At 47.6% G+C, this 12,351-nt stretch overlaps 1 protein-coding gene across 2 annotated transcripts in view; it reads left to right on the forward strand.

Moving 5' to 3' along the window:
* Window positions 1-9,306, forward strand: part of trrap (transformation/transcription domain-associated protein) — a 336,919-nt gene extending 327,613 nt beyond the window's left edge. For both annotated transcript variants that reach the window (XM_059979022.1, XM_059979023.1), the window contains 3 exons: window positions 3,292-3,495; window positions 4,229-4,423; window positions 7,853-9,306. In XM_059979022.1, the coding sequence (XP_059835005.1) occupies window positions 3,292-3,495; window positions 4,229-4,423; window positions 7,853-8,137 (684 nt within the window). In that variant the 3' untranslated portion in view covers window positions 8,138-9,306. The remainder of the gene's footprint in view (window positions 1-3,291; window positions 3,496-4,228; window positions 4,424-7,852) is intronic.
* Window positions 9,307-12,351: the final 3,045 nt, after the last annotated feature.

Genomic DNA, 12,351 nt, shown 5'->3' on the forward strand with positions numbered 1-12,351 from the left:
AGAGTGTTAGGTGCCTGGAACGGGCTGCCACAGGAGGTAGTGAATTATAATTGGGTTTATTATCACTGACATGTGTCATAAAATTCATTATTTTGTGGCAGTGGAATAGTTCAAGGCATAAACATTACTATAAATTGTAAAATAAATAGTGCAAAAGCCGGCTAATGAGGTCGTGTTCATGGTTCATTCAGAAATCTGATGACAGAGAGGGAAAAGCTATTAAAGAGTCATAGAGTATGACAGCACAGAAACAGGACCTTTGGCCCATCTAGTCTGTGCTGAATTGTTATTCTGCTTAGTCCCATTGATCCATACTTGGACCATAGCCATCCATACCCCTCCCATCCATGTACTTAACCAAATTTCTCTTAAATGTTGCAATCAAGTTCACCACTTCTACTGGCAGCTTGTCCTTAAATACTTCACCTTTCACCCTTAACCTATGACCTCTAACTCTAGTCTCACCCAACCTGCTTGCATTAACCTTTATCTGCCCCTCATAATTTTGTGTGTACTAAAATTAGTTTGGCTCAGAGATGGTTTTGGAAGGAGAACATGGGGAGGGAGGAGATCTTCAGGACAGCAGAGCAGGGAGGTCTGAGTGACAGCAAAGTGCAAAGAGATGAGGAGAAGGCTGTAAAATATCATCTGCCACTTACCGCTGAAGGACCTACGACTTTGAAACCAGGGTCACTTCAGAGCACAGTGATTTATTGCAGAACATCAAGAGCGATGTAATTTATGTGCAGTGGGTTCCGGTCTCTGTCTACCAGGAGTAGAGTGTAATATTTCAATCAACCTATAATCTTATCACAATTGCCAGACTCTCACTCTGCATTTACTCCGCTCTGAAGGTCACGGACCAGCCTCTCCTTAATCATTTGCATTCCTTCGGATCTGAGAGAGTACCTGGCCATTATACTAACCCCTCCCCAAGTGTCCTGGACCCTCCCAATACAGTCCCAAACAACGTTTTAATTTGCCTACACCAAAATGCTGGTCAGGCAACGCCTATGGAGATGAATTTCACGTTGATGTTTTGGGCTGAGACCCTTCGTCAGGACTGGGAAGGAAGGGGGAGGAAGCCAGAGTAAGAAGGTGGGAGCAGGGCGAGGGAGTTTAGATAAAAGGTGATAGGTGAAGCCAGGTGGGCAGGAAGGGGGAAAAGAGCTGGAAAAGAAGGAATCTGATAGGAGAGGTGAGTGGAGCATGGGAGAAAGGGAAAAATGAGGGACACCAGGGGAGGTGATAAGCAGAAGAGGAGGGAAGGGTGAGAGAAAAATACTGGAAGGGGAAATCGATGTTCATGCCATCAGATGGGAGGCTACTTAGACAGAATATGAGGCGATGCTCCTCCGCCCTGAGAGTGGTCTCAGTGTGGCTAAAGAGGAGGCATGTCGGAATGGGAATAGGGATAGGAATAGGAATTAAAATGGTTGCCTGACCTGCTGAGTTCTTCCTGTATTTCACTCCAGCTTTCTAGCATCTGCAGAATCTCTTGTGTTCTTACAATGCCTGGTTTATTACCTTTCTCGTTGCAGCCATCTTTGATGCTGCTCTCTTTCCCGTCGACACTCCAAGGTCTCACTCACTAATCATTCTGGTTTGAGTCACCGTTTTTCAATATGATGTGTGATAATGTAGCTCAGAACCATCCATTATTCTTATTTCCATATTCAAGGTCCGTTCTGCCTTCACGTTAAGTTGCTTGGCAAACGCCTTTACATACTTAACGTTGTAGCAGCTCAGTGAGGATGCTGACAGGAATCAAGGCCTGAGTTTTTATTTATTTAGAGCTACAGCGTGGAGCAGGCCCTTCCGGCCCACTGAGCCACGCTGCCCAGCTACCCACAGCTTCATCCCCAGCATAATCACAGGGCTGTTTACAATGACCAATTAACCTACTAACTGGAACATCTTTGGGCTGCGGGAGGAAACCAGAATACCCGGGGCAAACCCATCCATGCACAGGGAAGAACATATAATCTTTCTTACAGAGGACACTAGAGTTGAACTCTGAATTCTGACACCTCAAGCTGTACTAGCATTGTGCTAACCACTAGGGTTAACGTGTTGTCCCGGTTTATAAAGAGTGGCTGAGTCTTAATTCCTAGGAATGAAAGGCGGCTTTATAGAAATGTTTAAATTCACGTGAGGCAGAGGTAAAATGGATGGCAAAGGGGACAGCACACTGGTGTGGTGGGCAACACAATCAAATCACACCAGTGAGGATCGTGCTAGGCGGCCCACAAATATCGCCATGTTTCCAGCGTCAACGTAGCGTGCCCATAGCTCATAACAAGGTGAGGAACTTCTTTAGTCAGAGGGTGATGAATCTGTATAATTCATTGCCACAAACGGCTGTGGGGGCCAAGTCATTGGGTATTTTTAAAGCAGAGCTTGATAGGTTCTTGATTAGCCAGGGCAGCAAAGGTTACAGGGAGAAAGCAGGAGAATGGGGTTGAGAGGGGTAATAAATCAGCCATGGTGGAATGGCCGAACAGACAGTGGGCCAAACGGCCTAATTCTTCTCCTATGGTTTAAGGTCTCTCCAAATTTTTCCCTTCCAAGTAACTACCCGGTGTACGTGTTGTTTCTATACCTGCTCCATCGTTGCAATGGGCAGCTTGACAGGTTCTCAACCAATAAGAGTGTTAAAAGTTGCATGAAGGCGGGAGAATGGGGTTGAGAAGGAAAACATTTCAGCGATGGTGGAACAGAGTCAAAGGGTCGAATGACCTAACTCAAGCTCAGTACTCGCGTAGGTCTTCGTCCACTCGCACATCTGCCTCACTGTGTGAGCTTCGGCGTCTGTCTTTAAACCTGAGCTGCGTTGAGGCATTTCCAGTGTGTGCTTTTGGGAGAAGCTTGCATTTCATTCGTGGGGAGGTGGCAGGAGTGGCGAGGAGAGAAAAGTAATCAGATCTCCAAAGAGCCAGTCACAGTTTATGCTCAGGGAAATGGAACGTACTATCCGTGTTAAACTGAACAGATCGCTGGAAAGGTTAAATTGCATGTCTGCCTGTAGACACTTCATACAGACCAAATGAGGTAGTGTATTGAAAGGATTAGCAGTCAATAAAATCTGAGTTTGCAAAGTGTACGTGCTTTCAATCAGAGACCTGGCAGGAGATGTTCTTTCCTGGACACAACATCCCTAAAGTAGGTACAGCAGTTCTTCTGTAGTTGAGAAGAGGTACGTTGCCAGCATGGGCTGGTTGGGCCATAGGGCCTGTATTCCTGCCATGTAGATCTCTGGCACTCGGTGACATTTCTGCACTCGGTCTCTAGGTCCTGCGCGATATTCTGAAGGAGGTCCAGGGTAACATGGTTCCACGGAGCATGCTGAAGGAATGGGCTCTGCACACCTTCCCCAACGCCACCGACTACTGGACCTTCCGCAAAATGTTCACCATTCAGCTGGCACTGATTGGCTTTGCTGAGTTTGTGCTCCACTTGAATCGCCTGAACCCAGAGATGCTGCAGATTGCACAGGTACGCGTCATCTCCGCTGCTTTGTGACTGAAGTCTGGCTCCGGGCTTGGGATGATGCACAAGCATGCTCCGACAGAAAGGCTATCAGTAAGCTTGAGTGAGTGGGGAGAAAATTTACAAGGAGGATGAGAGGTGTAAAGATGATAAAAAGCACAGATGGAGTGGACAGCTGGAGACTTTTTCCAGGGCAGAAATGGCTAATACAAGAGGGTATAATTTTGAAGTGATAGGTTGGGATGTCAGAGGTAAGCTTGTTTTACAGAGTGGTAGGTTTTACAGGGATGGTGGTAGAGACAAATACAGTGGGGTCATTTAAGAGACTTCTAGATAGGCACATGGACTATGTGGGAGGCAAGGGTTTGATTGATCTTGGTGGAGGTTAAAAGGTCAGCACAACATTGTGGGCTGAAGGGCCTGGACTGTTCTCTGATTCCAGGACTTGAGAACCTGAGTTATAGGGAAAGGTTGAGTAAGTTAGGACTTTATTCACTGGAGTGTGGGAGAATGAGGGGAGATCTTATTGTAGTGCAGAATAAAGTGTACAGTTACAGAGAAAGTGCAGTGCAAGCAGACGATAAGGTGCAAGGCCATAACAAAGTAGACCTTGAGGTCAAGAGTCCGTTTTTATCATACTAGAGAATTATTCAGTAGTCTTCTATCAGGCTTCTGTCTGATGGGAGGGGTGGTTGGTGCGTTTTAAATGTGTGAGTCACTGTTTGACCTTGTGTTCCAGGACACCGGGAAGCTCAACGTTGCCTATTTCAGGTTCGACATTAATGACTCCACCGGCGATCTGGATGCCAACCGTCCTGTGCCATTCCGACTCACCCCGAACATCTCTGAGTTCCTCACCACCATTGGCGTGTCCGGGCCACTCACAGCCTCCATGATCGCTGTTGCCAGGTGCTTCGCACAGCCAAACTTCAAAGTAAGGCTCACGGGCTGAGTACGGGACTCCCTGTTCTACCAGTGTATCAGTGTGGAGATCTGTCAGTGAGGCTCACGGGCTGAGTACGGGACTCCCTGTTCTACCAGTGTATCAGTGGGGAGATCTGTCAATGAGTGTGTGTACGGGACTCCCTGTTCTACCAGTGTATCAGTGGGGAGATCTGTCAGTGAGTGTGTGTACGGGACTCCCTGTTCTACCAGTGTATCAGTGTGGAGATCTGTCAGTGAGGCTCACGGGCTGAGTACGGGACTCCCTGTTCTACCAGTGTATCAGTGGGGAGATCTGTCAGTGAGTGTGTGTACGGGACTCCCTGTTCTACCAGTGTATCAGTGTGGAGATCTGTCAGTAAGGCTCACGGGCTGAGTACGGGACTCCCTGTTCTACCAGTGTATCAGTGGGGAGATCTGTCAGTGAGTGTGTGTACGGGACTCCCTGTTCTACCAGTGTATCAGTGGGGAGATCTGTCAGTGAGTGTGTGTACGGGACTCCCTGTTCTACCAGTGTATCAGTGTGGAGATCTGTCAGTAAGGCTCACGGGCTGAGTACTGGACTCCCTGTTCTACCAGTGTATCAGTGGGGAGATCTGTCAGTGAGTGTGTGTACGGGACTCCCTGTTCTACCAGTGTATCAGTGGGGAGATCTGTCAGTGAGTGTGTGTACGGGACTCCCTGTTCTACCAGTGTATCAGTGGGGAGATCTGTCAGTGAGTGTGTGTACGGGACTCCCTGTTCTACCAGTGTATCAGTGTGGAGATCTGTCAGTAAGGCTCACGGGCTGAGTACTGGACTCCCTGTTCTACCAGTGTATCAGTGGGGAGATCTGTCAGTGAGTGTGTGTACGGGACTCCCTGTTCTACCAGTGTATCAGTGGGGAGATCTGTCAGTGAGGCTCACGGGCTGAGTACGGGACTCCCTGTTCTACCAGTGTATCAGTGGGGAGATCTGTCAGTGAGTGTGTGTACGGGACTCCCTGTTCTACCAGTGTATCAGTGTGGAGATCTGTCAGTGAGGCTCACGGGCTGAGTACGGGACTCCCTGTTCTACCAGTGTATCAGTGGGGAGATCTGTCAGTGAGTGTGTGTACTGGACTCCCTGTTCTACCAGTGTATCAGTGGGGAGATCTGTCAGTGAGTGTGTGTACTGGACTCCCTGTTCTACCAGTGTATCAGTGGGGAGATCTGTCAGTGAGTGTGTGTACGGGACTCCCTGTTCTACCAGTGTATCAGTGTGGAGATCTGTCAGTGAGGCTCACGGGCTGAGTACGGGACTCCCTGTTCTACCAGTGTATCAGTGGGGAGATCTGTCAGTGAGTGTGTGTACGGGACTCCCTGTTCTACCAGTGTATCAGTGGGGAGATCTGTCAGTGAGTGTGTGTACGGGACTCCCTGTTCTACCAGTGTATCAGTGGGGAGATCTGTCAGTGAGTGTGTGTACGGGACTCCCTGTTCTACCAGTGTATCAGTGTGGAGATCTGTCAGTGAGGCTCACGGGCTGAGTACGGGACTCCCTGTTCTACCAGTGTATCAGTGGGGAGATCTGTCAGTGAGTGTGTGTACTGGACTCCCTGTTCTACCAGTGTATCAGTGGGGAGATCTGTCAGTGAGTGTGTGTACGGGACTCCCTGTTCTACCAGTGTATCAGTGTGGAGATCTGTCAGTGAGGCTCACGGGCTGAGTACGGGACTCCCTGTTCTACCAGTGTATCAGTGGGGAGATCTGTCAGTGAGTGTGTGTACGGGACTCCCTGTTCTACCAGTGTATCAGTGGGGAGATCTGTCAGTGAGTGTGTGTACGGGACTCCCTGTTCTACCAGTGTATCAGTGGGGAGATCTGTCAGTGAGTGTGTGTACGGGACTCCCTGTTCTACCAGTCTCGGTGGGGAAGGGTGTTGCGTGAGGTGAAGAAGTGGAGGACTCCCACTATTAGTTAATAAGAATTAACCACAGCTAATGTTGAAGGTGGGAATAGATAGAGCAGTCCCTTCTAACCCTTTCCACCCACCCTTCACTCCTTTCCAATCAACGCCCTCCCTTTCTCCTTCCCCACACTCACTCACTCTTTCTCTCACTCTTTTACTCTTTACCTCTATATCTATTTCTCCCATCTACTGCTCGCCCCTACCTCTCTCTCTCTTCCTCTACCGCTCCACCTCTCTCTCTCTCTCTCTCTGGCCCCCATCTCTCTGACCCCCTGTCTCTGCTCCCCCTCTCTGGCCCTCCCCCCTCTCTCTCTACCCCCCATTCACTAGCCCCTCTCTCTACCCCCTCTCTCTATCCTCTCTATCCCTCTCTCTACCCCCTCTCTCTATCCCTCTCTCTACCTCCTCTCTACAACCCCCTCTACCGCCCCCTCTCTCTCCCTACCTCCACCCCTCTTTCTTTCCCTCTACATCTCTTTGTCTCTCTATCTCACAGCCTGGATGTGGCCACCAGTTGAGACTTGGCAGCAGGCACTCAGGCAAGGTTCACACAAGCCCTGCAGAGAACACACGTGTACGTGTACTGTCTATCTGGACTAAGTGTTTAACCATTCGGGGTCTAGTTATCCTGGGCTCCATGACTTAACAATCCTTGTTCAGTCTTTCACAGAGAAGTGATGAGCTTTGTTCCGTTTTGATCAGAATGAGAGGAGACTGTAAGATCTCCAGGACTGTCAGATGCCTAACATTTCTGATTAGCAACCTATCACATTTAATTTTCTCGGCACTGAAAAATTCTGCTTTGATGGTTGGGTTAACAGACTGTCATAAACAATTCAAACATGATGCTTCCCACAGCCGCTGCAGTGTGCGATGTTCCTGCAATGGGCCAGGAGCAGCTTCTAACTCTCCTTTGCTCAGCCACACTGACTCTCTCTTTATTCCTAGTCTCCTGTTTCACTCATGCCCTCTCTCCTACCTGTCCCTTTCTCTTGCCCCATCTCATCCCCCTCCACCACTCCCTCCCTGCTCCCTGCTTCAGCCCACCCCGCCCTTTCAATCTCTGTTCACCCTCCCTCTCCCGTCCTAGGCTCCCCAACCTATCACCCACTCTTGCACCCATATCTCTCCACTTGCCTGACCCAATTACCGCTCCCCCACCCTGTGACCCCTCCATTACTCAATTATCGTCCCTGCTTGTTCGTCCCTCCCCTGCCCCATCCACCTCCCTCACCTGATTCTCTTCCCTCAACTGCCTGCCATCCCGTCCTCTCCCTGTCCTTCCCAGTCCCTCATGCCCCTCCTGCAGTGAAGGCTGCGTCCACAGCTTCCTGCATCTGCTGACAGTCACCCTCCGTCCCAGATCTGAACTGTGCCGGACCGCTTCAAGCTCTCACTGCTTGCTGAGTGTTTTCCCGTATTGCCGTAACCTCTCCATTGCTGGGGAGCTGCTCCGCCGTCGACGCTTCTGACCCTTCTCCCTCCTCTGTAGGTGGACGGCGTCCTGAAGGCCGTGCTGCGGGACGAAATCATCGCCTGGCACAAGAAGACGCAGGAGGACACATCCTCGCCGCTGTCGGCCGCCGGCCAGCCGGAGAACATGGACAGCCAGCAGCTGGTCTCTCTGGTACAGAAGGCGGTGACGGCCATCATGACCCGGCTGCACAGCCTGGCTCAGTTTGAGGGCGGTGAGAGCAAGGTCAACACGCTCGTGGCGGCTGCCAACACTCTGGACAACCTCTGCCGCATGGACCCCGCCTGGCACCCCTGGCTCTGATGTCCTCGTCCGTTTGCCCCAGGAGGATATTTCATTCCCTGCATCATTACTTGGTTATGGGCACTGGGGATTACTGTTATCCCACTGACCCCCCCCCCCCCCCCCCCCGTGTAATCGCTGCATGGCGATTGTTTTTTAAACGGGACATTAAGACAGGCGGAGAAAGGGGTGTCCAAAACAGCAGCTCCCTTCGTCTGTCACTCTATCAGTGAGCAGAGCATTCTCCAATGGGGGAGAGAGGAGAGTTCAGTTAAATATGTTCAGAAAGGTCAGAAAACTAGGAGGGGTTGGTGGGGGGAGAGGTGAGGGGCACCATAAAAGCGCAGCAATGAAGTCAACTTAATAGTAACTCTTTGTCTTCAAGCCTTAGAGTGGAATTTGTGAGAGAGAGGGAAGGTGCGGTATATATCACAAGAAAAGCAAGTCTTTCGAGTTAAGCTCATTCCCCCCTCTCCTGCCGCCAAGTACCCACAGGAATTTTACATCATTTTCAAGTTTCACTTGCCACAGTGTATTTGTACAGACAGATGCCTTTCCAGTGAAGATGGGACTGGGTGTTGAGCGAATACTGCACTTTGTAAAAATTCAGGACACATCACGGTTCAAGGCACAAGTTACTTCTGGTATTCCACACAGGACCAGAGAGGATTCGGTTCAAATCAGTTGAAATCCATTTGTCCACTGATCTACTTGAAAACAGGACAAATTGGCTGAATGTATGAGATAGCTGCTTTAATTTTAATTTTCTCTGTGCACCACTCAGAAAAGGGAGCTGCCACTGGAATTGGACATGTGGGTAACATGACATAACACCTTCTGGGTCCTGTGCAGGAGAGCCGATCGGATTCTCGGCATGGATGCCAGAAGATTTACAAGGCTCTCTTTCGCACTGTTGGAGATGCCCCCAGCAAAGAGTTTGGTGGCTTTTGTGGGGTATCGGAGATCTTTTCATAAGGAATGTGCTTTTACTGATAGAAGTCAGTTTTTGGCTCTGTACATCTTGTGTACTGTCTGTAGCTTAGTCCAACCGTTGTTTTGTAATTTATGACATTTTTATTTTTACTTTTTTTTAAATGTTAAAACCAGTGTTTTGAAATTCTCCCACAATGTGAAAGGGAACTGCATTTCTGTACAGAATCTTTTGGATAAAATAAACCCTTTTGTATTGAAAGATACTTGTATTTCACATTCGTAGTTCAATTTGCAAACATGCCACAACATGTGATTTTTGCTTATTTACATATACTGAGGGTACCAGTCGGTTGGGACATAACAGGACCAGTACATTTTGGCCCAATTATTGCGGCTTCCCCAATCACGGAAATATTTAAGAAGGTACTAGAAAGAGAAACTTCTGCATAAACTGCTCCGCCGGGATTACTGGGTGTGCCACGCGACAGTGAGAGTAGGAATAGAATTAGGTGGAGGATGAATGCGTGTCTGTGGGATTGGAGCAGGGGGCAGGGATTCAAGTTTCTGGATCATTGGGACCTCTTCTGGGGCAGGAGTGACCTGTTCAAGAAGGACGGGTTACACTTGAATCGTGGGGGGACCAATATCCTAGCGGGGAGGTTTGCTAGGGCTACAGGGCGGACTTTAAACTAGTAAGACGGGGGGGCGGGAGACTATTTGAGGAGACTATGGGAGAGGAGGTTAGTTCACCAGTGGAGCAAGTAAATAGACAGTGTGTGAGGGAGGAAAGGCAGGTGATGGAGAAGGGATGCGCTCAGCCTGAAGATGTAGGGGAGAAGAAAGAAAAGGATAATAAATTTGAATGCATTGTTAGGGATGGAAAGAGAGGAGGAGATGGAGAGTATCTTATATGTATCTATTTTAATGCTAGGAGCATTGTAAGAAAGGTGGATGAGCTTAAAGCGTGGATTGATACCTGGAATTATGATGTTGTAGCTATTAGTGAAACATGGTTGCAGGAAGGGTGTGATTGGCAACTAAATATTCCTGGATTTAGTTGCTTCAGGTGTGATAGAGTAGGAGGGGCCAGAGGAGGAGGTGTTGCATTGCTTGTCCGAGAAAATCTTATGGCGGTGCTTTGGAAGGATAGATTAGAGAGCTCCTCTAGGGAGGCCATTTGGGTGGAATTGAAGAATGGGAAAGGTGCAGTAACACTGATAGGAGTGTATTATAGGCCACCTAATGGGGCGCGTGAGTTGGAAGAGCAAATGTGTAAGGAGATAGCAGATATTTGTAGTAAACACAAGGTGGTGATTGTGGGAGATTTTAATTTTCCACACGTAGACTGGGAAGCTCATTCTGTAAAAGGGCTGGATGGTTTAGACTTTGTGAAATGTGTGCAGGATAGTTTTTTGCAACAATACATAGAAGTACCAACTAGAGATGGGGCAGTTTTGGATCTCCTGTTAGGGAATGCGATAGGTCAGCTGACAGATGTATGTGTTGGGGAGCACTTCGGGTCCAGTGATCACAATAGCATTAGCTTCAATATAATTATGGAGAAGGACAGGACTGGACCTAGAGTTGAGATTTTTGATTGGAGAAAGGCTAACTTTGAGGGGATGCGAAGGGATTTAGAGAGAGTGGATTGGGTCAAGTTGTTTTATGGGAAGGATGTAATAGAGAAATGGAGGTCATTTAAGGGTGAAATTATGAGGGTACAGAATCTTTATGTTCCTGTTAGGGTGAAAGGAAAGGTTAAAGGTTTGAGAGCACCATGGTTTTCAAGGGATATTAGAAATTTGGTTCAGAAAAAGAGGGATGTCTACAATAGATATAGGCAGCATGGAGTAAAGGAATTGCTCGAGGAATATAAAGAATGTAAAAGGAATCTTAAGAAAGAGATTAGAAAAGCTAAAAGAAGATACGAGGTTGGTTTGGCAAATAAGGTGAAAGTAAATCCGAAAGGTTTATACAGTTATATTAAAAGCAAGAGGATAGTGAGGGATAAAATTGGCCCCTTAGAGAATCAGAGTGGTCAGCTATGTGTGGAACCGAAGGAGATGGGAGAGATTTTGAATGATCTCTTCGGTATTCACTAAGGAGAAGGATATTGAATTGTCTAAGGTGTGGGAAACAAGTAAGGAAGTTATGGAACCTATGACAAAGAGGTGGAGGTACTGGTGCTTTTAAGAAATTTAAAAGTGGATAAATCTCCGGGTCCTGACAGGATATTCCCCAGGACCTTGAGGGAAGTTTGTGTAGAAATAGCAGGAGCTCTGACGGAGATCTTTTAATATGTCATTAGAAACGGGGATTGTGCCGGAGGATTGGAGTATTGCTCATGTGGTTCCATTGTTTAAAAAGGGTTCTAGAAGGAAGCCTAGCAATTATAGACCTGTCAGTTTGACATCAGTGGTGGGTAAATTAATGGAAAGTATTCTTAGAGATAGTATTTATAATTATCTGGATAGACGGGATCTGATTAGAAGTAGCCAGCATGGATTTGTGCGTGGAAGGTCATGTTTGACAAACCTTATTGAATTTTTTGAAGAAGTTATGAGGAATGTTGACGAGGGTAAGGCAGTGGATGTAGTCTATATGGACTTCAGCAAAGCCTTTGACAAAGTTCCACATGGAAGGTTAGTTAAGAAGGTTCAGTCGTTAGGTATTAATGCTGGAGTAATAAAATGGATTCAACAGTGGCTAGATGGGAGATGCCAGAGAGTAGTGGTGGATAATTGTTTATCGGGATGGAGGCCGGTGACTAGCGGGGTGCCTCAGGGATCTGTTTTGGGCCCAATATTGTTTGTAATATACATAAATGATCTGGATGATGGGGTGGTAAATTGGATTAGTAAGTATGCCGATGATACTAAGGTAGGAGGTGTTGTGGATAATGAGGTGGGTTTTCAAAGCTTGCAGGGAGATTTATGCCGGTTAGAAGAATGGGCTGAACGTTGGCAGATGGAGTTTAATGCTGAGAAGTGTGAGGTTCTACATTTTGGCAGGAATAATCCAAATAGAACATACAGAGTAAATGGTAGGGCATTGAGGAATGCAGAGGAACAGAGAGATCTAGGAATAACTGTGCATAGTTCCCTGAAAGTGGAGTCTCATGTAGATAGGGTGGTGAAGAGGGCTTTTGAAACGCTGGCCTTTATAAATCAAAGCATTGAGTACAGAAGTTGGGATGTAATGCTAAAGTTGTACAAGGCATTGGTAAGGCCAAATTTGGAATATTGTGTGCAGTTCTGGTCACCGAATTATAGGAAAGATATCAATAAATTAGAGAGAGTGCA

The sequence above is a fragment of the Hypanus sabinus genome, chromosome 9 (genome assembly GCF_030144855.1).
Source record: "Hypanus sabinus isolate sHypSab1 chromosome 9, sHypSab1.hap1, whole genome shotgun sequence".
NCBI lineage: Eukaryota > Metazoa > Chordata > Chondrichthyes > Myliobatiformes > Dasyatidae > Hypanus > Hypanus sabinus.